The 26,709-nt window shown below is 37.7% G+C and overlaps 1 protein-coding gene across 6 annotated transcripts in view; it reads left to right on the forward strand.

Annotated features, from left to right (window-relative positions):
- Positions 1-208: 208 nt before the first annotated feature.
- MIA2 (MIA SH3 domain ER export factor 2) overlaps positions 209-26,709 on the forward strand; it is a 97,196-nt gene continuing 70,695 nt past the window's right edge. Inside the window, exons 1-6 of one of the 6 annotated variants that reach the window (XM_032404993.1) lie at positions 209-323; positions 2,931-3,064; positions 6,119-6,205; positions 9,132-10,347; positions 17,881-18,084; positions 18,191-18,291. In XM_032404993.1, coding sequence (XP_032260884.1) covers positions 209-323; positions 2,931-3,064; positions 6,119-6,205; positions 9,132-10,347; positions 17,881-18,084; positions 18,191-18,291 — 1,857 coding nt within the window. Of the gene's footprint in view, positions 324-2,930; positions 3,065-6,118; positions 6,206-9,131; positions 10,348-17,880; positions 18,085-18,190; positions 18,292-22,200; positions 22,413-22,857; positions 24,089-24,119; positions 24,511-26,709 lie in introns of those variants that run through there. The other 5 variants (XM_032404999.1, XM_032404995.1, XM_032404996.1 and 2 more) reach the window with 5 other exon arrangements.

The following is a 26,709-nucleotide window of genomic DNA, read 5'->3' on the forward strand; positions in this document are numbered from 1 at the left end:
CTGACACTGCAGATTGCGAACAGAGAGCACTTGTCCCTCAAGTTAAGCCTAAACACCAGTTGAAAAATGTAATTGTCAAGGGATTCAGAAAAACAAACCTTTTCTCTTAAATTTAGTGGAGAGAGTGGGATATCTCTTGTTTTGGCTGACATATCTACGGCCTAAACAATTGGCTTAAACCTTGTTTGGGATTCCTGCTTGTTTTAGCATGGCGGAGCTTGGAGTTCACAGAATCTTCCTTTTGGTAATTTCTCTGATAAAGTGTCTGGAGGGCACAAAACTGCTGGCAGATTTTAAAAAATGTGGTGACTTGGAGTGTGAAAGTAAGTTTGCTTTTCTTTTTTTCCTTCTTTTCCTCTTAAACTAAGGTTCTGAAATGACATAATATGTTATTGTGGACATGTAGGATAGAAGTGAGCAGTAATGTCATTGAGAAATATTTGCCATTATAAAATACACTTACCTATAAAAAGAAAGTGCTAGAAGCAAAGCATTTTGTAATAATTTTTAATGTAAGTGTATCAAGGGGCAAAGATCAGCCTGATATATAAATATATCAGAAATGATGAAGGTATTAATCCAGGCCTCAAAAAACAAATCAGCGCTTTTATTGTTTTTTAAGGTAGCTAAATTGATTTGTATTGATTTGTATTAAAAAGATTTCAAGCCATTTGATAGTTCTTTATTTATGAAGCTCTTACATTTTTTAGTTTCTTTTTTTTTTTTTTTTAAGATTTTATTTATTTATTTGACAGAGAGAGAGACACAGCGAGAGCAGGAACACAAGCAGGGGGAGTGGGAGAGAGAGAAGCAGGCTTCCAGCGGGGCAGGGAGCCCGATGCAGGACTCGATCCCAGGACACTGGGATCGTGACCTGAGCTGAAGGCAGACGCTTAACGACTGAGCCACCCAGGCGCCCCTATTTTTTAGTTTCTATTTCTCAATCAGAACTTTCTGATTCTCACAAGTTTTCTAAAAATGCGTTTATTTCTTATCACCATGATTTATTGTCTAAGCTTTATCAAACATTAATCATTTCCATGTTCATTTATCATGTAAAAATAATGAAATCAGTGTTAAGAGTACATAATTTTATTTATATACTTGAATATTAACTTTCTCCTATCTTCTACAAAGAAAAACTAATTTTCATTTTATTGCTTAAGAAGTATTTTCTGTTATTAGCATTATGGTGCAAGATGAATAGTATCACAATATATTACATCTGTTTCAAATATGTTCTATCTCTTCAGTATGTGAGAATTATTTCTGATTTGCAACATGTAAATTAAAAATGCAAAATATTATTAGTGGGAAAGTAATAATTTATAAGTAAGTTTTTTTGAGTAAACATTTTCCTTAATCATTTGGATATGTAATTTGATATATAGAGATTTACTAGATGATGTTTTATAATAGTAATAATCTTTCTTTCCCTCTTTACAACCTCATTTTAGTTTCCTTAGGGCCAGACATGAAACATGGAAAGGGAACATTCAAATTTATAGTGATTTATAATGTTATTTTAACTTTAATCATATGACTTAATCAAAATGTTTTACATGTTAGTATAATTATAATAGGTAATATGGTATGTATATTACTTTATGTATTGAAGGGCTAAATTTAGTGTATATAGTTATGATCATAGTTATTGAGGGCCTATTATGTGCTGAGTCTGGAGGGGTAGGAGTGTGATTTAAGAGGAACAAAATGAAATGTCAGTTAAGTTTCTTGACCTCCAGGAATTAGGTCAACATGAAAAAGTAAATAGCAATACAACATAAGGATAATAGATAATATTGAAGTTCAGAAAAGGGGCAGAACAGGCTGGACCAATTTGGGATGTCTCATAGAAGAAGTAGGATATGAGCTCATCACAAAGAGAGACTGAAGGGTTTCTAGGCTTAGGAAAGAACAGAAAGAAAAATCTCAGAATATGGAAGGCAGATATTGCAGTAAAAATAATCTCAGTGCAAATCTGGCTCCACCATTTATCAGGTGTGTGACCAACTCTCTAAGACTTAGTTAAAGGCTCATTTGTTAGACTGTTATAAGATTATTGACCTTATAGGTCTGTTTGGGGGATTTAATAAAATAAAGATATGAAAGAGTTATCATAATGCCTGGAATATACAAAAATCCCCATTATCCATGGGTCACTTTCCATGGTTCTAGTTACCTGGGGTCAACCATGGTCCAAAAGCAGATGATCCCTCTTCTGACATGCAATCAGAAGGTCAATAGTAGCCCAACTCTATGTCACAGTGCTTACCTTGTGTACCTCACTTCAGCTCATTAGGGAGGCATTTTATCATCTTACGTCATTGTAAGAAGAATAAGATATTTTGAGAAAGAGAGATTGGTCACATAACTTTTATTACAATACATTGTTATAATTGTTCAATTTTACTGTTATTGTTGTTGACTCTTACTGTGCCTAATTTATAAATTAAACTTTATTATATGTATGTATACATAGGCAAAAAACATAGTGTATATAGGGTTCAGTACTCTCTGTGGTTTCAGACACCCACTAGGGGTCTTGGATCATATCCCCCACAGATAAGGGGGACTACTGTAGTAGGTGCTAGGAAGAAAACAAATTATCTTCACCTTTCCTTCCTGACAAGAATGATAATGACATATTCCAGGGACAATGGATAGATGAACTTGACTGTAAAGGAATAAGAGGAAATCATTTTAAATAAGGAAGAGGATCAGGTTATGAATAGCCTTGGATACCAAGCCAAAGAACTTAGAATTGATTCTGTGTGCAGTGGGAAGTCTATGTAGGTTTTTGAGGTGATAAATAATATGAAGAAATTAGCATTTGGAAATACATAGGGTAGACTGGAGGAGGGCAAGATGGGAGGGGGAGAAATAACATTTTAATTTAAATTGTGTGTTTTTCTCACATGTTTACATAGCTTTAATAAGCAGAGTCTTAGCCGTGAGAGATTACAGAGGACCTGACTGCCGATACCTGAACTTCACTAAGGGAGAAGAGATATCTGTTTATGTTAAACTTGCAGGAGAAAGGGAAGATTTGTGGGCAGGAAGTGTAAGTATCTAGTTTTAAAAACTGAATGTAAAAAAAAAAAACAAAACTGAATGTAGAATAAATGACTAGCTTGTACAGAATACCTGGTTTTTGGGGTGCCTGGGTGGCTCAGTCGTTAAGCGTCTGCCTTGGGCTCAGGTCATGATCCCAGAGTCCTGGAATCGAGCCCCGCATCAGGCTCCCTGCTCCATTGGAAGCCTGCTTCTCCTTCTCCCACTCCCCTGCTTGTGTTTCCTCTCTTGCTGTGTCTCTCTCTGTCAAATAAATAAAATCTTAAAATAAATAAAAAGAAAAGAATACCTGGTTTTCATTTCTAAAGGAACTTTAATAATTTTAAAGCACTTTACATATATAGTATATATGTAATATATATTTAAAACCCTTAACATATTTTTAAAAAAATATTTATTTGAGAGAATGAGAGAGAGAGAGAGAGAGCATGTGCATGAGTTGGGGGAGGGGCAGAGGGAAAGAACCTCAAGTAGATTCCCCGCTGAGTGTGGAGCCCCACATGGGGTTTGACCTCATGACCCTGAGATCAGGACCTGAGCCAAAATCAAGAGTCAGATGCTTAACCAACTGAGCCACCCATGCACCCCACCCTTAACATATTTAAACAAATAAAAAATGGTCATGTTCAGTCTCGGTTCAGGGAATACAAGCAGGGGGAATGGGAGAGGGAGAAGCAGGCCTCCCGCTGAGCAGGGAGCCTGATGCGGGGCTTGATCCCAGGACCCTGGGATCATGACATGAGCCAAAGGCAGATGCTTAACGACTGAGCCACCCAGGCACCCCGGTTCCAGAATTTCTATAAAAGTAATATTTTCGGAAGACATTCTGGTTGGGATAGAGAACTAAGAGTGCCTTGAAATTATTTTTACATAGCATGCATAGTTTTTGAAGTTAAGTTTTATATTTACTTGGAGAATAAAATTTAGAGGTGGAGATTATGGGATGTCTAGGCAACACCAGTGATCCCATGGTGCTGTCAATGGCTTAGTTTAAGAGAGACTGGGAAGTTTTAGTTAATCAGATTAAAAGACATGTCTTTCTGAGCAAATAAAGGATGGCTTGGTTTTTTAAAGATTTTATTTATTTATTTGAAAGAGAGAGAGAGAAAGCACGGGTGGGGGTGGGGGAGAGTGCAGAGGGAGAGAGAGAAACAGACTCTCCGTGGAGCAGGGAGCCTGATGTGGGGTTCGATCCCAGGACCCCGAGATCATGACCTGAGCCAAAGGCAGATGCTTAACCGACTGAGCCACCAGGTGCCCCAAGGATGGAGTTCTTATTGAAGAGATCCAGAGAGATGAGTAGCCTAGAGAATCAAGGTATATGAATTTTTCATGAAAAACAACAATGACAACAATTGGGAGAGCCTTTTATTTTGCCCAAAGTCCTATTACACTGAAATTCCTAGAAGCCTGAGTTATCTCTCTAAATACATAACAGGAAAACATGATTAATGTTTTCAACTGGAAACACATTTGTATCTTTGATGGTATCGTTATGCTTTATAATGAAAAGATGCTATAAACAATTTTACTTCCAAGCTGAACAAGCGTGACCAACCTGATGCATACATCATTTCCATATTGAACATGCAACAGATTTTTCTGTTGTGTAACCCCTGTGATCACTATTCAAAGGAACAGGTTCTGTTTGGATCCTGCTTTTTAGCATTAGGGGCTGTATGACTGAACCCCTGACTGTCAATGGCCGGAATTATTTGGCTTTTGCAGTTCCCAAGATTCCTTACTGCTTATGGTCTCTTACACATGCCAGTGGATGTCTTTGAACAAATTAGAGGCAACCAATGCAGCTGTAAGAAAAGTGACACGGTAGGGATCGTAAGAGGAAATGAAAGCATTCTTTCTTGTTTTCTATGTGTGAAAATGATAGTTCCACGCAAAAGCAGCGTGTACTGTGTGGAGCCAGGGTGAAGTTTCAAGCATACTGAGTTCCTTGCATTAGGTGTTTTAGTCCAGGCAGGCAGCTGTTTAAGAAACCACACTGCAGAGTTCACCCACAGACTATCAGTTTCCAAGTAGCTGCAGCAACTACAGAGCTGGAAGAATCACAGTTGAGGTGTAATGGTGCTGGATCAAAGGACCAAAAAACGGTCTTTAAACTTTGCTAGGGATAGGAAATGGGCTGAGAGTGGTGAAACCTTCACTCTTGGGGGACATCTTCTATGTACTTAAACTGGATTAAGAAGATCCCTATTACCAAGGTAGCCCCAGAAAAGTTGAAGGGAACCAAATGCTCCCAGGAGGACGCATAGATCTTTGCTGTTCTGATGAATCCATCTTGGCCCTTCAGAGTTTAAATCTCTTACTTGATTTTGACATCCTGAAAATGTTGAATATGTCACAGCTCCATCTAGATGGCTACTGTCACCATTCCTTTGCCTTTTGATATTACAGGTTGACAGTATAAGTCTGGGGTCCATCTCAGTAAGGAAGGTCATTGACAAACATAAAAAGGAAGAAAATCGGTGCATGGGGTGGTTTTCCCTCAGAAGACTGAAAAAGTGGCCTTTTACAACTTGGCTCTTTGTTCCCTCAAATTAATACTATTCTTTTGAATAATAGGGGTATCTTGCCGGCTTAGTTGGTAGAATGTGTGACTCTTGATCTTGGGGATTCTAAGTTTGAGCCCCACATTGGGTGTAGAGATTACTTAAAAATAAGATCTTAAAAAAAAAGGAATATGGGGCGCCTGGGTGGCTCAGATGGTTAAGCGTCTGCCTTCTGCTCAGGTCATGATCTCAGGGTCCTGGGATCGAGTCCTGCATCAGGCTCCCTGCTAAGTGCAGAGCCTGCTTCTCCCTCACCCTCTGCTTGTGCTCTTCTATCTCTCTGTGAAATAAATAAATGAAATCTTAAAAAAAAAAAAAAGGAATATGATTTCACTCACTTGATGGCAAATGAAAGGCAATTAATGTTTGTGATTTGAGATAGATGAAAGCCAAGGACATGGGGGCAAAATTAGGCTCAATGGTTATTATAGCTTTGATCACTCTTCCTTGCTAATCTTTATTCTTCATTTTGGTAGAAAGGAAAGGACTTTGGATATTTTCCCAGAGATGCAGTCCAGATTGAAGAGGTGTTCATATCTGAGGAAGTTCAGATATCAACTAAAGTGAGTATTAATAACATTTCTGTTGTTAATTGAATTTAAAATTTCTTGGCTAAAGCAGTTTTCTGTAGTATAAGTGTCCATTGGTCAAGTATCTTGTATAGTGAATACATAAAATAGTTGGTCTGAGAACTCACTCTAGGAATAGTTTGAGTATGTGAATAAAATTAGGTAAGACGGAATTGATGACAGGCATACTGCTTTCTGAAAAATTTACAGACAGATAGTAGAGTGAAGTGGTTAAGAGCATCATGGATTCTGGACTGAGTTCAAAGCCTGACTGTGGCCTTGTATGCCTTAATTTTCTAATCTGTAAAATGAGGATGATGATTATAATATAGTGCTACTTTTTAAACTTATTGGGGAAAGATGAACATATGTAAAGTATATAGAACAGCACTTAGTAAGTGCTATATAAGTATTAGATATTATTACTAATGTTATTATCCCACTGGGACAAAATTTATTTCTCATCACTCTCTCTAGGTCTCATAACTGTACAATTTCTTTTTTCTGTTGAGTTTTAAATGAGCTTGATAATGTTGGGTTTGATAATGTTGGGCTTGATAATGAGAAAAGGAATCAGAAAGTGACTTTTCAATATGTAAGTTTGATTAGCCCATTTAATTCAGATTCCAGGTAAAGGCAACTTACCTTAAATAAGGTCAATGTGAAGTGAGTTAGCGTAGTCAAGAAAACTGTCTATTATCTGGCTCTTTCCCATCATAAATTCTGGGATTAACAGTCAATTTAATGTATAATTACTGGTCCTGTCAGTTTTATCTCCAATATATATATGGACTATATTGTCTTCTTGTCATTTTCACTCTCCCTATAGCCCTAATCCAAGGCCTCATCATCTCTTGATAAGAATACTGCAATATTGGTCTCCTTGCCTCTACTGTTGTCCTCTTCCAATTCATTCTCCAAACAGCAATGGATCTCATAAGAACAAAACAAAACAAAAAAAAATCAGAGGTCATTCCTTTGGTTTAAAGCCTGTTAATGACTTTCCATTGAACCTAGAATCAACCTACTCTGGCTCTACATGATCTGCTCCTGTCCTCCACCCCCATCCCAATGACCCTGACACTTCTCTCCCCTCACTCACTATGCTCCTGGCCACACTCGCCTATTGACTGTTCTTAGAACATACCAAACACTTTCCCAGCCCAGAGACCTAAACAGGCTGCTCCTTCTGGTTCAAATGCTTTCCCCAGGTTCTTCACTTAGCTAGTTCCTTCTTATTCTTTACATCGCCATGTAAACATAAGTGCCTCAGAAAAGCCTTCCATGATGATCTTTGTGGAATTACTGCATCTTAATCACAGATTCCTTTTTATTTCCTCCATAGCACTTACCACAATTCATAATTACTTTTTTCCTTTTGTTGACTGTAGAATTTCAGCACCTAGCACAGTGTATAGCATATAGTAAGCATACAGAAGCCCTACATTCTTAGGTCAAGTTCCCTGGGAAATAGACTCTGAAGTAGACCTTTACACCCAAGAAGTTTACTGGGGTGTAATACTCTTAGGAATAACACTTGTGAGAGACCAAAAGAAAAAGCAGGATTGCGCAGAGAAATTGAACTGTGATGCAGTTGCAACAAAGGTCTCAGTTGATTCCATAAGGAACTCTGAACCTGGGATGGCCTTTCAGAGTTGCCTTGAATAGAGACAAGGTGTTGGGTCTTTTTACCCTTACTTTACTGGCTTATCTAGGGTAGTGTAACTTGGGCCAGGTTAGGCTAGTGTTTACTACAGACAGTTACTATTCTAAGCACTTCGTTCATTTAATCCTCACAACACAACACCCCTATAAGATAGGTACTGTCATTATCCTCATTTTACGGATGAGGAGATTGAGGCATAGAAAGGTCATATAATTCACCAAGTTCACAGAGCTAGTAAATGGCAGGGTCAGGATTTAAACCCAGACAGTTGGCTCCAGAGTCTGTTCCCAATCACATACTATACTGCAGTGCCTAAAACATTGTAAAATTTCAATTTTGAAGTTTACTTTTTAAAAATTCTCAATGAGAACTTTATTCTCATTTCATAATGATCATATCCAAAGAGCAGCACATCTCACTGTTTCATACCTTCAGATTAAAAAATAATAAGTTTGGGGCACCTGGCTGGCTCAGTTGGTAGAGCATGCAACTCTTGATCTCCAGATCGTGAGTTCAAGCCCTACATTGGGTGTGAAGCCTACTTAAAATAAAATTTAAAAAAATATTAACTTCACCATTTTTCTTCTTGATGATCTGGTTGTTCTGTGAGATGAACAAGAGGATTCCCCACCACAATTGGCCACATACAGTGTTCAATAAAAGAAGTCTAAATGTTGTAGTGCAACTTTTTTTTTTTTTAAAGATTTTATTTATTTGACAGAGATAGACACAGTGAGGGAGGGAACACAAGCAGGGGGAGTGGGAGAGGGAGAAGCAGGCTTCCCGATGAGCAGGGAGCCAGATGCGGGGCCTATGCGGGGCTCAATCCCAGGACCCCGAGATCATGACCTGAGCCGAAGGCAGCCGCCCAACGACTGAGCCACCCAGGCAACTTTTAACAAGGCCTTCATGCTTTAGAATCTCTGGGCTGTCTGAGCTGTCACCATGTGCTGTGAAACTCCCCTCTCAAATCACCACACAGCTGCATGTGTCTGGTTAGTGTACTCTTAAAAGAAGCAAGATTTTGTGGTCCTGTATGCCTTTTCATCAAGAGTTTATTTCCAGAATATACTCAAAACCTTGATTTTTCATTTAGATTTATATCATTGACCCTGAGTCAGTTGTGATATAAATGTTTGAGATTAGGAGATCTGATTTTAGTTTTTGTTGTGCTGCATAGTCATCTATTTTAAGTGATTTAGGGAGAAACAAGGAATTTTAGTATATTTATGTCAATCAATTTTTCTCTTGTAGGAATCTGATTTTCTTTGTCTTCTTGGAGTAAGTTACGCATTTGAAAATGAAGACAGTGAATTAAACAATGATGATGGCAAAAATATATGTCCATATGAAGAAGATAAAGACCAAAAATCTAGTGTATATGAAAGTGACTTTCAGACAGAATCTGGATTTTATTCAACTTCTGAAAGTACTTTGTTTGAAGATCAGTTTCCAGTATCGGAAGCTCCTGAAGATGTCAGAAGTACTAGTGAATCAAAAGACTGGGAAGCAGTGGAAGCTGGAAGTATGGAAGAGGATTATGTTCCAGAAGTGGATCACATCCCACCATCCTCGCCTGAAGTGAAAGGATGGTTTGGATTTGGAAGGGAACTAGCTGAAGGAAAGGCTTTTGAATCAGTTTTTGAACCTCTACAAGAAAGTTCATTTCAAAGTAGAAAAATAGCAGGAGAAGAGGAGAATGACCTAGAGGAATTAAATAATGATGAACCCCAAACAGAACAAAAGCAAGAACCTGAATTGGAATTCAATTCAGTGCCAAAGAAACAGTCTGAACTAGGTTCTGAGTCAGAGAACATTATCAGTCCTGAAGCCACTAGTTGGTTTGGGGGTGGTTTTAAAAGTTATTTAGGTTTTGGAGGTGAGTATACAGGGCTTGAATTATTGTCCAAAGAAAGCGATCCACCACTACAAGATGTTCCTAATTCCTTATCATCTGAGGAAGAACCCACAGTTCCATGCACAGAAATATTAACAGAAAAAGAAGACACAATCGTCAATGATACCTCAATTCTCAAGCCAAGTTGGTTTGATTTTGGTTTTGGTATGCTAGGCTTTGTATATAACAATGAAGATAAAATTATATCAGATGATGGAAAAAGTGAAGAAGGAAGTGGAGGAGATAAACATGAACGTCTTCCAACAAGTAAATTTGACCCTGATAAGGAACAAGAAATAAAAACAATAGAAATTATGGAAACTGAAGAGCAAGTAGGAAAGGAAAGAGTCCTAGAGAAAACAGATGATTCTGATACCTTACCATATTTTAAAAAGTTTTTATATAATTGGAACTTCCAGGACATTCCAAAGGAAACAGAATTGCAATTTTCCAAACAGATACAGGATGAAAATAATGTAATTGAAAATGATGAAACAGAAGAATTTTCAGCTGAAAATTATCACACAGATAATATGGAAGTTATGATGCTGAAAAGCAGATCCAGTCCATCAGGTTCGTATAAAATATCTATAATTTTATTTTATTTATTTATTTATTTATTTATTTATTTATTTATTTGACAGAGAGAGAGGGAGAGTGCACAAGCAGGGGAGCAGCAGAGGGAGAGGGAGAAGCAGGCTCTCTGCTGAGCAGGGAGCTCAGGACCCTGGGATCATGACCTGAGTGGAAGGCAGACACTTAACCGACTGAGCCACCCAAGCGCTAATATAATTTACTTTTTTAGACATAATTTATTTTTATCAGTACAAATCGGATAAAAAAGTCCAGAAATCCATGTTTCTCAATATACTCAATAATTAACAACAACCTTATCAACTACCCTTTTATTAATTTCTGGTTTACTCTGGGACTTAGATCTTAATATTATAAAATAAAATACTAAGGAAGAAAGAATGATTGGAGATACGTAGCTGTTCCAAGAAGATCTTAAGGTAGCTTACAATATATTTTTAATTGTATTGAAGTAGTATATGTTAACAGGTTTAAAAATATAAATAGTACTAAGGCTATTTTTTTCTTTTTTTTTTTTAAAGATTTTATTTATTTATTTATTTGACACAGAGAGACACAGTGAGAGAGGGAACAAAGCAGGGGGAATGGGAGAGGGAGAAGCAGGCTTCCCGCTGAGCAGGGAGCCTGATGCGGGGCTCCATCCCAGGACCCTGGGATCATGACCTGAGCCAAAGGCAGATGCTCAAACAACTGAGCCACCCAGGTGCCCCAAGGCTATTTTTCTTTTTAAACAAAAGCAATTTCTGTTCCCTGTGTCCATCTCTACTCTAACCTTTGTTCCAGGGACAGTAATTTCTTTCTTTCTTTTCTTTTTTTTTTTTTGAAGCAAATTTCTTTTAGTATTTATCTCTATTTTCTAAATAAAACCTTTATATTGTTCTGCTTTGATTTATATTAGATGATGTCCATTGACTTTCTATTTTGGTAAATGAGGATTTCTTTCTGCTCGTTTACATTAACTTTTTAGCTCATTAACACCTTCCCAGTATAACTATATTTGAATGGTTTTCTCTCAATTCTGGGAGCTCAAGAGTAGGCGATGGAAGAGGGCAGAGTATCAGAGGATACTTCTAGATCTAGATGTCTAGGTATCTAGTAATTCCTATGATTAAAAACCTGTGGATTCTATTTTAAGTAAAGAATTATATAACATGACTTTCCCACATCTCCATTCTGATGTCTCTCTGATGGACAGATTAGGAACTCCGCAAATATTGGCCAATAATACAGGAATGATTGAACCCTAGAATGACAGATAGCCTTTCACAAGAAGAGATCAACAGTGTTGCAAACTCAGAAGAAAACACATTTATTTCCATCAGAAATGGTTGATTTTCTTGAATTTCCAGAAGAACTATATGTCATTTCTTAATATTCTCCAAAATGTGAACTCTTTACTTAATTAATATCCTTAACCAGAATGTATACTTAGATTCTTCCCTTTTTTTAAATGAGAAAGGTGTAGGTGTGATGCTTTTTAATGACTAAAAATATTAAAGACCTAGACTGCCAAAGGCAAAGAGGAAATTATTTTGTTCTACACTTGTTAGATCCTAAAGGAATATTTATGAAAAAGCAGATAAGAATAATTGGGAAGAATAAGTGAGACTAAAATAAAGCAAAACAGGGTGCCTGGGTGGCTCAGTTGGTTAAGCGACTGCCTTCAGCTCAGGTCAGGATCCTGGAATCCCAGGATCGAGTCCCACATCGGGCTCCCTGCTTGGCAGGGAGTCTGCTTCTCCCTCTGATCCTCCCCCCTCTCATGCTCTCTCTCTCTCTCTTTCTCTCTCTCTCTCTCAAATAAATAAATAAATAATCTTAAAAAAAAAATAAAAATAAAAAAAGCAAAACAGTATTAGGTCCAGAAATAGAGAAGTTTCAAAATATAGACATATGAAAATATTTAGAGCATGTATAGAAACTCAAGGAGAGCCTGAATATCACTTACGTAGAATTTATTTATTATTTCATATAGTGATGCTAAGAGAATTTCTAAATATGGAAATTTCAAGAACAGTCAAATGAGAATAGGGCATTTATGCAATTATAACTAGTTTTGAGGGACTTTCATGAAAATATTCAGAAATTAGTCTGTTTCTAAAAACGATACGTCATTCTATACAAACAAAGTATATTATTCCAAAATATTATGATATTAATTAAATGGAAAATGACCTGGGGTCATGTAAAATTTGTTTTTAAAAAGGAATACTAAAAGAAATTCAGATAAAGCCACAGGCCCTATTTTTTGGCTATTGGAGAAATAGCTACAACAGCCAAAATTTTCAGATAATTTCAGCAAATCTTTTAGGAAATAGCAAATGAAAATTTGCCTTAATCAGAAAGAGTGCATAAAAAAATGAATTACTGATCTTAAATCATATTTATGAAAGGCTGAGACCCAAGATAACCAGATTTACAGAAAAACTAATATACTGATATAGGTATTTACAAAACAGATAAATTAGGGAACAATTATTTTTATTACAATATTAGTAACTATTTTACAAAAGGACTCCAATTGAACTTATTTAAATAATGAGTTTCCCAAGTACAGTTAAATATGAAAAGTTCTTCATTATTTTATTTGACTTAAAATTCTGTTTATAAACAATTGTAAGAAAGGCATATCTGAGGTGCCTGGGTGGCCAGTTGGTTAAGCGACTGCCTTCGGCTCAGGTCATGATCCTGGAGTCCTGGGATCGAGTCCCGCATCGGGCTCCCTGCTCAGCAGGGAGTCTGCTTCTCCCTCTGATCCTCCCCCCTCTCATGCTCTCTCTCTCTCATTCTCTCTCTCAAATAAATAAATAAAATCTTAAAAAAAAAAAAAAAAAGAAAGGCATATCTGTATCTAAGGTAAATCTTAAAGCTTAGGTTTAAGTCATGTGAAAATAATACCCTGAAATTAATTTAATTAATTAATTAAATATAAAAATACTATAGGAAGTATTAATTTTTCTTAACATATGTATTTATTTTAAATGCAGTTTAAGTGATATTTTATCAAGGATTTTATTTATTTGTGAAAGAGAGAGAGAGCACGAGTTGGGAATAAGGGACAGAGGGGGAGGAAGAAGCAAGCTCCCCGCTGAGCAGGGAGCCCAACATGGGGCTTGATCCCAGGACCCTGAGATCATGACCTGAGCTGAAGGCAGACGCTTAACCAACTGAGCCACCCAGGCCCCCTGATTGCTCATTTTTAGCTTTGATGTCCATAGGGGGCATTATTAAATTACTGATACGTGTTTGCTTACTTGGGACTTTCATCTTTTGAACAATGCCAAATAAATGACAGCATCAAAGTGCTATGTTAAATTTGTAATTGAAAGTGCAAAATTAGACACTGAATAATTCTCTTACTAATCGTTAATACTGCTCTTCAGAACTGCACTGATACTTTCCTATCCTTATCTTAAAAAGTAACTGAGAAGTAAATCCCAGTTTACCTGAATACTATACTTCAGGCTAGGACTGGTTAAAACTTTTTTTTTTTCCCTTTAACTCTGATTAGTTAATTCAATCAAATGATCAGTTTAAACTATGTTTGAAAATTGAATTGTCTTAAAATAAATGGCTATTTGATATGGTATGCACATGAATATATGATGCAATAATACAAATGTGGGAAATTTTGACATGGTTCAAATTAAAATTTTTTCAATTAATTTTGGGGAAGGATAATCCTTTTTATTTTTGTTTTTTATTTTATTATTTTTTAGGATTTTATTTATTTATCTGAGAGAGAGAGAGAGCACAAGCAGGGGAGAGGGGCAGAGAGAGAGGGAGGAGCAAACAACCCACTGAGCAGAGAGTCCATCTTGGGGCTGGATCCCAGGATCCCCAGATCACGATCTGAGCCCAAATCAGATGCCCCGGATAATCCTTTTTATTTTATTTATTTATTTTTTTAAAGATTTTATTTATTTATTTGACAGAGAGAGACACAGTGAGAGAGGGAGCACAAGCAGGGGGGAGTGGGAAAGGGAGAAGCAGACTTCCCGCTGAGCAGGGAGCCCTATGCGGGACTTGAACCCAGGACCCTGGGATCATGACCTGAGCCGAAGGCAGATGCTTAACTACTGAGCCACCCAGATGCCCCATGGATAATCCTTTTTAAATGAAGGTTCTCAAAAGATGTGCATATATATTTTCATTCTAAATTTGAACTCAGGTATATTATCATTTAAAGGTATAAATCATTTAAATATTTAATATGTAGCAAAAAATCAGAAAAATCAGGAATATTTTATTTAAATCTCTATCAGCCTTGTTACACTGAAATGCAAAATAAACCTTATATTTTCCCTAATGATCATATTATCAGTTGGATAATATAAAGTTTTTCTCTGCCACTATAGATTTATGACTTCTGTAAAAAAAGCAGTGATAAGATTTATAAAATCTGGAGTTCCTTCTCAGAAATTTATGGCACTCACTGAAGAATTATGTGAATTTCATGAGATCATCAAATTAAGGAAACATGTATAATTTTGCCTTTGCCAGACACATTCATAGCATAGGAATGAAATCCAAAATATAGTTTACTATTGATTTTAATTTGATTTCTCAGCACAACTTTATGCTGTTATTGGGTCTGAAAGAGAAAATAAGCATATACCTGTGTATAGTCATGGAAGCATGTATTTTACTAACAGTTGAATGAGAATATCTTGAAGCTTTTTACCTTTATATTCTACTTAAAATACGTACTGAGCCAACATAAACATACAAAATGTTATTTTAATGCTGTCAATCTTTGCTTAATTGCTAAAATAACTTAAATAATGATGTTAAGAATATAGTTTGAGGAACGCCTGGGTGGCTCAGTCGGTTAAGCGGCTGCCTTCAGCTCAGGTCATGATCCTGGGGTCCTGGGATCGAGGCCCACGTCTGGCTCCCTGCTCAGCGGGGAGCCTGCTTCTCCCTCTCCCTCTGCCTGCCACTCTGCCTACTTGTGCTCTCTATCTCTCTGTCAAATAAATAAATAAAATCTTAAAAAAAAAAAAGAATATAGTTTGAACTTACATTATCTATATTTGTTTTACACAACACACTTTAATAAATTAGTAAATAATGTACTTTAAAATATAAAACATCTTATAATTACTAGCCAATAAAGATTGCTCTCAATCATTCAAAATTTTCGCTTGATATAAAAGATGTATCTGATTTTAGGATTTAAAAAGCTTCTATTTATTCATTGTTTCTTCTAATATACCTACTGGATAATATGTTATATAATAATATACTGGAGATGGGATGAAGGGGGAAACAAAGATTGACTTTGAAATTAACAAAACTGGAAGAGAGTGGGAAAAGTACAATACCTGACATTTGATTGGTACCTTGTCATTTTCAAATTTGTTTCAAACACCCTAAGCCTATGGGTATCTTTCTGTGCAAACGGCTAATACAGTTTCTTTGGAAGTGGGTGGTTCTTCCATCTTTGGAGCAATCTCACTTAAAGTTTGAGAGAGACAGTGCCTGGGTGGCTCAGTGGGCTCAGCGTCTGACTTCAGCTTGATCATGATCTCAGGGTCCTAGGATTGAGCCCCATGTCAGGCTTCGCACTCAACAGGGAGTCTGCTTCTCCCTCTTTCTCTGCCCCTACCCCTCTCATGCTTGCATGCTCTCTCTCTAAAATAAACAGATAAAATTTAAAAAAAAAAGTTTGAGTGATAATGGCTTTTATATTTAATAGTACATACTGGCAAATATGTGTTGTAGATATGCACAATCCAGTGGACTAGATTGCAGAACTTGGAAATTGATTGCTGTAAGTTTTAATATTGCCTTTCTTTGTGTAACTGGCGCAGTTTGTTCTACCTATTAAATAGAATAGGTGGTTATGTAGGATATGATTACACTGCTTACAACAACTACTGTGGATATGGTGATTACAGCAACCAGCAGAGTTGTTATGGGAAAGTATCCAGGTGAGGTGATCATCGAAATAGCTACTGATCATACTAAATTATTCCGTTTGCAACTTATCCCCAACAGGTGGTCAAACAGTGTTTTCCAATCTGAAGATTCATTTGAAGGTGGCTCTTGCCACCTGCTCATAGCAGTTCAAACAATTTTTTGTATCAAGTCCCTGAATGGAAGTATCACGTTGAGTCCCTCTAAAGTTTGATTCTGAGTTCTCATTAAAAGAAATTTGCTTTCATTGTTTTATTTAATTGCTATGCTTCTGAATCAATTTGTGTTTTATGTCCCTTCAGTATTGTAAAGCAAGTCTTGTGTTAAAAGCCCTGTGTTATAGTGTCATGATGTTGTAGTGTCTTACTGGTTTTTTAATAAATCCTTTTTTATAAAAAAAAGGTAGGCTGTAGATACTGTAAATAATATTGGTCATTTTGACTCTTTCTGGTTATCTAACAGATAAAGTATGAATAATCTATCTTACCAATTTTCTTGAATGGCAGGGATATATATTTTTGCAATGGCATTTAAATATTACACTTTCTTGGGTAATAAATGTTTCTAAGAGGAATGAAATCCTATAGAGAGCTATTTAATGTCTTGCTCTTAGTCATAAGCTTATATAGCACAACAGAGTTTTTGACAGTTATGTTTTTTTAAAATAGTTTTTAGGACAAAAAGGCAATGTAGAGAATAGAATTGTATACAGCTTTAAAAATTCTTCCTTGGTAAAAGAATAAAGGAAAGGCATTGTGTAGGCTGAATAATGACCATTCAAAGATGTTCATGTCTTAATTCCGAGACCCTGTGACTATGTTACTTGACATGGCAAAAAGGACCTGCAGATATGATTAAATTAAGCAGCCTCAGATGGAGAGAGTATCCTAGTGGGCCCACTATAATCACAAGGTTTGTTAAAGGTGGAAGGAAAGAGGGTCAGAGTAAGGGAGAGGTTAAAAGATGCTGCAGTGCTATCTTTGAAAATGAAAGAAGGGGCCATGAGCTAAGGGATGTAGGTGGCCTCCAGAAGGCAGAAAAGGCAAGGAAATAGATTCTCTGCTAGAGCCTACAGAAGGAACACAGCCTTGCCAACACCTTGGTTTTGGGACTTTTGATCTCCAGAACTCTAAGAGAATATATTTGTATTGTTTAAGTCACTAAGTGTGTGGTAATTTATTACATTAGCAGTAGGAACTAATGCAGGCTGCAATTTATGTTTTAGTGGATTCTTTCCATAAAAACGTGTCACAGTGACCACAAAAATTCAAAGAATGGCCTGCCTAGAAAACAAAAGGGAAGCCCACAACAAAGCAAGTATTAAACGAACTCCAGGGGCGCCTGGGTGGTTCATTTGGTTGAGTGTCCAACTCTTGGTTTCTGCTCAGGTCATGATCTCATGGATTGTGATTGAGCCCTGCATGGTGCCCCATGTGGAGCCCTGTGCGGGACTCCCCGCTCAGCAGGGAGTCTGCTTGAAGATTCCCTCCCTCTGCCTTTCCCCCAGTGCACACGCATGCTCTTTCTCTCTCTTTAAAATAAATAAATAAATCTTAAAAAAAAAATGAACATTTCTAATTTTATTTGCAGATATGGCTTCTAAAATAGAGTCACCCGGGAGAATTCATAAAGAAGTACATTTCAAAACTCCATCTTCTAAAAATAATGATGAAAAATCAAAAACATCACTAGGTACTGAAGGATCTACTCAGGCAGAAATAGACAGATCTGTGGAAAATACCCTCCCAAATAGTGAAACAGTTTCAACTGATTACTTTTTGTCTTCTCAAGAAGGTAAAAGAAAAAAAAGTTACTTGTTTTCTAATGCAGCAATTAAGGAAGAAATTAGATTCAAAAGTTACATCACATTGTTAACTTATTTTTATTTATAAATTGACAGAAGATGCTTCTGAGTATCAGATTCTGAAATATTTATTTCAAATTGACATTTGTGATTTCATGAATTCTGCATTTTCATCAATTATAATTCTTACAAAAAGGGTAAGTTGACCTTTTAAATCTTTTGCAATAATTTTATCTATTTTTCTAAATATAGGAGTAGTTGAAAATGATGTTTGAGTGAATCCTCCCTATGCAAATGTTACATAATATTTCTCTTTCCATAAAATCTTGCCTGTACGATTTCTCTTACATGAATGTTTTGTTGCATGGATATTGTTAAGGATTTTTTTTTTAAAGATTTTATTTATTCATTTGAGACACAGATTTAGAGGGAGTGAGAGCATGAGCAGGGGGAGAGGCAGAGGGAGAGGGAGAAGCAGACTCTCCGCTGAGTCAGGAGCCTGATGTGGGGCTTGATCCCAGGACCCTGGGATCATGACCTAAGCTGAAGGCAGACGCTTAACCATCTGAGCCACCCAGGTGCCGCTGAAGGATTTTTTTTTTTAACCTTTCCTTAAGTTTTGTTGATCTTCAGCATTTTTGTTTTCTATTTTCTTCCCTTTTTTTCATATCAGGGAAAATTATGCTAAATGAATTAACTTGGAAATAATATGAGCTAAAATGAATCTTAAGCACATCTTATTAGTATCTGAATGACAGCTGTGATCTCAAAATGGTGTATTGTGAGAATCCTACAAAAGCAACTAATATCTCAAAATTTAACCAAGCCATAGCTAAAATTCCAAAATCTGTCCACTTTTTATTGTAAATCCTATTAAATCCTATCTCATTTATTGTAAATGAGATATTGCCAAGGACTTAGCTATAGTGCTTTACATAGAAGGCCTTTTACAAATGTTATTTCCTTTTCTCATCTACTGCTAACATATAAATAATTGAAGAAGTACTTTTATCTTCTTTTTTACTTTTTAAGATGAAATTTACCAGTGGCTGCTTTAAGGAGCTTACTGTAGTTGGAGGACACAGGCAAAAAAAAAGCAGTAGTTATAATACAGTGCTGTAATAGCCATAGGATGCTACTAATAGACTGATCAGCCTGCTGATGCCCTAGAAGACTGACTGGAAGTGGTAGGTAGAGATGATGGGGCAGAGGGGCCTGGGAAAGTGTCTCAGAGGAGATCATACTTACCTTGAAGGAAGAGGAGGAGTTGGCCAGACAAAGAAAGGATCGGCATTCTAGGTGGAGGAGAGACCATTTTTTTGGCGAACTATAAGCAATTCAGTTTGACTGAATATAGGATGATAATGAAGATTATACAGGGATTGAATCAAGAATAGCTTCTAATGTTATAATAGGAAGTTGAACTCTATCTTGTAGATAATGGGGCACTACTGAAGAATTTTAAGCAGGGAGTAAAATGAAAAAGTTTCATTTATAAAGTCTGTCTGTCAATATTATCAAATAAGGATTTAACAGGTAAAGACCAAAGGCAGGTCTGATCAAGAAGTTATTGCATTAGCTTAGGAAATAAATGGTGAAGGTCTAAATCAGGGTATATAAACTCAAATGAAATGAATGAAGCATAGGTAAAGAGAACTGTAACCAACAGAGTGTGTATGCTTTCTCCAAAGGATGTAGCTACTATTTACCTTTAGCTTGGTTTTGCCAGATCTTTTGATATTTCAAGAAAAGTTGGAAATCTGGATATTTTATGTGAAATCTCTTGATTTTGAATGCTGGCAAATATTCAGATTAAAAAGAAATACCATACAGGTCAGACAAAATGTTCTGTGGATGAAGTTTGGCCCCCTAGCCACCTTTTTAAACCTTTGGTCTAATAGCTGATGGTGGTTATTAAAATGATTGGAAGGACAAACTAGACAGATCTTTTGTAGATAGAATTCATTGGATTTAATGATTGATTGAATGTAGCATGGAGAGGAAAATAGAAAAGTGAGGATAACTTACCAGGTTTCTAGCTTGGGTGACCAGGTAGATGGTGGTGACTGTGATAAGAGTCTGTGAAAACTGGGCTTAATAACATATATTATTTTGCTTTCAGAGACTTCCTCTTCACTTTATTTCTTTGCTAAGGTTCTAGAGAGTTGATATTACCTGGCAAATAAGCCCAGAGAAGTGATTAACTTACCCTGTACGATTTATTCTTTTTTTTTTTTTTTTTTTTAAAGATTTTATTTATTTGACAGAGAGAGAGAGAGAGAGAGAGAGCAGGAACACAAGCAGGGGGATTGGGAGAGGGAGAAGCAGGCTTCCTGCCGAGCAGGGAGCCCGATGTGGGACTCGATCCCAGGACCCTGGGATCATGACCTGAGCCGAAGGCAGAGGCGTAATGACTGAGCCACCCAGGTGCCCTGTACGATTTGTTCTTAAAGACACTGGTTAAAAACTTTACTTAGAAATCTGCTCCATCATAGGGGAAAATAAAAACCAGTAAGAATGATGATTATAAAAAGTCATAATAAAACTTTCAACTCCCCATGGAATTAGTTGTATACTGGTATGTCCTACTGACACATCCCTCCCCTGTCAACCCTTCCCCCACAAATTATACTAGTGAAGTTACTAAATTAAAAAATAATAATAATTTATTAATCAGTATGTCACATTCACCTCTCATATAAAGTGCTTATTTAATAAAGGCTATGAAGTATGTTTATTTTTGTGGACTCAGTAAATATGGTCAAACACATTTTACTTTAACCATTTTGGTTGAAATTTTTTAGACATGGGAATATTGAATTTAAATTTATGGTAATTATCTTGTGACCTTGGAAAGTTACTTATTCTGGAGGGCAGTCTCAGGTTTAAAACTCTAACATCAGAAGCTGAGACTAGATGACAGGCTGTTGGTCAAAACTGACTTGTGCATTGTTTAAAAAATTAAGAACCGGTTACTAACATTTAAAAGGTGAGTTCATAACAAAAATCTGAATTTCTGGGTTCTCTTGAAAAAGTAGAAGACTGTAATATATAGTCTCCCATTTTCATATGGCAACAAGAAGCTCAAGGAATAGTACTTGTATTGAATAGACATGAATTCTTCATTTCCCTGCATTTATTTCATCTGTATGGCCTCTATAGGGCTTTAAGTTCATAATGTTTGGACTAAATGTTCTGAAGAATTCCTGCCAGACCTAGAATTTTAACAATATTAGTGCATCTACTAAGCTCCCATAATATAGCTTTGAATAGTTGCAGTAAATGGAAAATCTGAGGAATTTTCCAGTTAAATTTAGGTGAAAAGGTTTCCTTTTCTTCTGCCTAAATGTTTCAGGTAATTGTTTCTATTTGCTTGTAATTTCAGTTAGATTTTTATACAACATACTTTCTTTGAATTGTTTAAGTAATAGGAATTAATACTACTTTTTATCTACTTTATAATTGAGGAAGCTCTTTGAGTTCTAACATTTATCTATTCTTAATTAGAATGCTTCATTTATATGTGGAATTAACAAAGGAAATTACCCAGCTCTTGTTCAACAGGTAACTCCTGATTCAATATGTTCTGAGAACAACTCTTACATCACTAGTACAGAGAATGAAAGTGTGGCTCAGCATGTTTGGTTTTCTTCCAAAGGACTGGATCCTGTAGCCCATGACATTGGCTGTTTAATTAAATGGGCGTAACTAGTACCTACAGCTTTGCAACAGGGCCCTTCATAAGGGAAATCAGTTTCTAGGCTGTGGACAAGGTTTACTGGTTAGCATGTTTCCAGTGTTCTTTGATGCCTCCTAGTAACTGTAACTAACAGCATTTGTTCTCCATTTCCCTTAAAGCAGGTCTATATAAGACAGCAAAATCCCCTATCTACTTGAGAACAATCTTTGAATATCTTTTACATGGTAAAAATCATGTATTCTGTATGAATTGACTATAGAATAAAACATTCAATTTAATTTTTATCAGTTATCAAATTCAGGATGTCTCTTTTCAATTGTAGATTTTTATGAGGGTAGTAATGTATATGATATTTTAGGAAAAAAACATATTTAATCAGGAGTGATGGCCATGAAATTGGATTCTGTGTTGGTAGTCACAACTCCACCTACAGCACCCCTTTACCACACAAGTGTCAAAACAGGATCACAATCTGTGTGGAAACAGGAGTGTATCAGATGTATGAGAATCTGAAATCTTTCTCAAGGATATGAGGTGCTTAGTAGAACTTTATTTACACGTTAAGATATTTTAACATGAACTTTTTAAAAAATGGAACTGAACGATCTAGAGGAAGAGGTAAGTTTCTATATGACTAGTAAGTGTACAGAAGAGCAATTAGGTTTGAATTTTGCACTGAGTTGAAGTTTTACTGTGTTTTTATTGGGGAATCTTTTAGATTTTTAAAAATTTTCATTTATTATTTTGTCTTTAATCTATGTTTTTATATTTGGAATGGTAATTATTGAAAAATTGGAAAAGGGCACAGACTGCCTTAGGGTGGGCAAAAGGATTAAAAAAAATGTTTTAGGTTATAAATATGTCCTGAAAGCTGAAAATGATTCTAGAGTTTTCTGAAAATGTGCAGACATTGAAGAATTTTTTACCAATACAATGCTCTAATTGATATATATAGTTCTATGATTCTCTGAAATTTTAAATATAAAATTTTGGTTATGCTTCTGTTTTGACTTTAATAAGGTATTCACATAATATAATTTCAATACACACTGTCCAACATATAGGAATGTTGTGTAATACCTTAAAAATGGAGAAATATTAAGCAATTTCTGCTACGTTTTGATACTGATAGTTCCTGGAAACTCCGCAGGCTGATGTGGCAAAAGAGAGCACTTTGAGTTTTAAACAACTAGGCCCCATTTTGGTCCTAAAAATCAACTGTTGTGAACTTGGGCCTTTTTTTTTATTCTTTTTGGCACAGTTGTTCTGTTGCTGCCAGCATACATTAGGGAAATTTCCTAAGGATTTAAGATTTTGTTCAACTACTGAGTTCTTTTGGGTGATTTGTTTAGGAAGAAGTATCTGCTCCTTTCTGTGTTGCTTCACTGAGGACTTGTAGCAGGCCGAGTTTGTTGCCGATTATTATTGCTGGCAAGGAAGGCTTCCGGGTTATCCTTTACACCTATGTCAGCTAAAAGGCTCGCAGGAACAAACCCAGCACTCCATACTTTATTCAACAGACCTAAAAATAGGGTCCTAAATTTAGACCCCAAGGTGCTACTTTTAGCTCCCCTTCTCAGGGGAGAACACCAGTCGCTCAGCCAAGGTCCACAGGGGTTTGCTTTAGCGTTTGGCTAACTAGGAACTCGTGGAATTTAAGGCAGTTCTGCCTAGCAAGTGTCCAGGTAACTTAGGTAGAAGCGAGTAAATCCCTGCAGTCCTCCTCTGGGCAGAGGAGACCCGATCGATGTTCTCTTGCGTGGGAGAGGTTAAACTTCGCCCAAACCACAGCTGACCCGCGACCCCTTCCTGTCCAAAGTTCGGACGCGGTTGGCAGGACGCACCGGCACAGGCCCTGCAGGCCATTCTCTGACTGGAATGAAGGCGGCGGCCGGTTTCCTTGGGCCGGCAGCGTCCCCCGGGGTACGCTGGGCTTCAATGGGGTGCAGATAGGCTCTTGACTGACTGCGAGAGAAAAGCGCTGGGGGCTGGTGCGTGACCTGGCGTCCACCCTTGGGTCGAGGGGCCGTGCCGCGCTCACCCCGCGGGGCTCCACGCCCAGGGGCCTCCAAGACGAACCTCGCCGCTATCGCGGCCACCCGAAGTGAGGGGGCCCTGAGCCACTGCCCTAGTCTTCTGGGCTGTGCGGCCCACACCACAGCGCAGAGCCTGAGGCCCAATTCCACTGTCTCTGCCTCGAGCCCCTCGACTTCCAAGGCTGGTTGGCTTCGCCAAGTAGAGCGCCGGCCCCTTTAAGAACGCGAGGCAAGGACACGTCGCGCGAAGAAGGAGGGGTAAGTTACCGCGTCCCCGCGTCCCCGCCTCCCCACCGCGGCCTGGCCGAAACCAAATCGGGGGGTAGGCGGTGAGGAGAGGGCAGGTCGCAGGCTCGTGCGGGACGGGCTTGGACCTTCGGATCTTCAGGACGTAGAGCATAACTAGGGGCGAGGCTCTCCGGGTGGGCAGCATTGGACACTTGAGGCCTGTCGGTGCCGTTCCCTCCAGCAACCCCCCGCAGCCGGCTCCGCAGTGGTCTGCTCCGGTTGCCGGTGCAGGTTTGGGTTCCGGACCGAACGCGGTGTGTTCTCTACTGATTGTTGTGGCTACGCCAGGCCCTGGCTTCGGCCACTTCAGTTGAGGCAGCCTTGGCGCCATGGAGGGGCCCAGGACGGCCCCTCAGTCGTACTTGGGGCTGGTTCTGGAAAAGCTACGCATGGTGAGTACAGGCGCGATCAGGGTTACTTGGCCCAGGGGTCGCAGGAGCCTCCTGGGGAAGGAAGCAGCAGACTTTGGCTTTGCGGTCTGAGCGGCCGTGGTTAGAGGTCCTGAAGCCAGTCCTCACCTGCTGTCGGGCTCCGGCCTGTGTTCGAGGCAGTAGCCAGGTTCGTAGGCTGCTTGGGTGGATTTTGTGTGTGTGTGTATGTGTGTGTGTGGTGGAAGGGGATCTGGAGATCCGGAAGGTGAAGAGAGCATTTGCCTAGCGGGATTTTGCAAAGGTGTGTTAAATGTTTTCGGATTCCTGAAACGAATTAGCTTTTCCGTCATGTTACTCGTTTTGAACAGGGGTCAATGACACGTGGTTCTCCCGACTGTGAGAAACTTGAGGACTGATCCTCGGAAATGAATTCCTTTTAGTGATGAAACTTCTCGTTGTCTTGAAAGGATACCTAAGCCTGGACGGGGAGTTGGGATTGTAATTCTGCATTTTCTTGTAATAAAGAATGCTCTTTTGAGATACTTTACCATAAGTGAGATTTTTCTTCGCTTCTTTCTGTGTGTTAATGTAAAAAGATCGTGCTGGTTTAAAATCTGGAGATACTGAACTCCCAGCGCTCAAAATGTCTTTAGTTTTTTTTTAAGGTCAGTTTATAACAGGTTGCATAGATTTTTCTCTCTTAAGTGTTTATGTGTCTTTGTTGACACGTTTAGGGGTATTTATATCCCCGTGCTTTAAAATGTGTGCATTAAAAATCAAAAAAGTCTTTTAAAATATTGGGTCAGTTATGAGGATTGTTTTCTTGTTACCTAAATTAAAAAGTACTGTTGTCATGGTATTCAAGCATTCAACCAAGTGCATCTAGTGATTGTGTGTGTGTGTGTGTGTGTGTGTGTGACAATTCTGTGAGAATTTAAATGGACTGAGTTTGGGCCACTAGTATCATGCTGTCTGTTAAGGGAGAGAAGACAAAAAAATAGTACCAAGTAGAAACTGATGAACTGCTTACCAAAGCATACACAAAAAGTGCTAGGGAAATTGAAGGGTGGGAGAGATTATATTTTCTTGAGTAAACGTTTAGGAAAGCCTTTTCAAGCTAATGGAATAGTTTAAGCAGAGGGGACATGAAACAGCATTGTGTGTGAAGGGAACTCGCAACCGTTTTACTAGAATACAAAGTAGACTCGGAATGACGCGCACAATGATACTTGTTGGAGACGTAAGTAGATTCCAGTCGATGTAGGTGCTGGAGAGCGTTTGAAGAATTTCAGTGGTTAGTCTTTTGGTTTAAATAGCTTCCTGATGGTAGCATGTAGGTTAGATGTAAGGAAAACAAAACTAGAAATGGTGTAGGGGAGGGATGACAGAGTAGTCAAGTTAGGGATAAAGAAGAGGGTGCTGAATGGGGAAAATATTTAGTAGCTAAGAGCTAAAATGGGTAGGATTTCGCTGATTGGATGTGAAGGAATCCAGAATGACTGCTAGGTTTCTGGCTATGGCAACCTATTCATTCACAGAGATAGGGTTTATAGGAAGAGAAGCATATTGTGGAACAAGAGATGATTTTAGATTGTACATATTTCCTTTTCTTCGCTAAAAACTGTAATAATCAAAACTTAGTTTTTATAGGGCTGTGAATAAAGAGACACATGGAGAGGGGTAGCCAGATTTTGCAGAACTGTTTCTAGTCCTATAAATGTATCTTTACCTGGATGATTTCTTTGCTAAAAACCACTGTGCTCACCAAATGGGCCTGGGGGCTAGGATGGCACAACACTGTTCTGCTTTAAATTTTTTTTTTTTTTAGTTTAAAAGATTAATTTATTTTTTATTAAACCATAATTCACGTAAGATTCATCCCTTTTTACTCTCCAATTCAGTTATTTTTCTTTGGATATTCACTATGTTGTGCAGCCATTGCAAGTCCAGAACATTTCCATCACCCCAAAAAGAAACTCTGTACTTATTAGCAGTTATTCCCAATTTTCCCCTCTCTCTATCTCTTGACAACTACTAATCTACTTTCTGTCTCTATGAATTTGTCAATTCCAGGTATTTCATGTAAATGGAATCATGTGATATGTGGCCGTTTGTCTAAGGCTTCTTTTACTTAGTATGCTTTCATGATTCACCCCAAGTAATAGTACTTCATTCCTTTTTATGGCTGAAAAATATTCCGTTGTATGGATATACCACATT

Source organism: Phoca vitulina, unplaced genomic scaffold, assembly GCF_004348235.1.
Source record: "Phoca vitulina isolate PV1807 unplaced genomic scaffold, GSC_HSeal_1.0 scaffold7, whole genome shotgun sequence".
Classification (NCBI taxonomy): domain Eukaryota; kingdom Metazoa; phylum Chordata; class Mammalia; order Carnivora; family Phocidae; genus Phoca; species Phoca vitulina.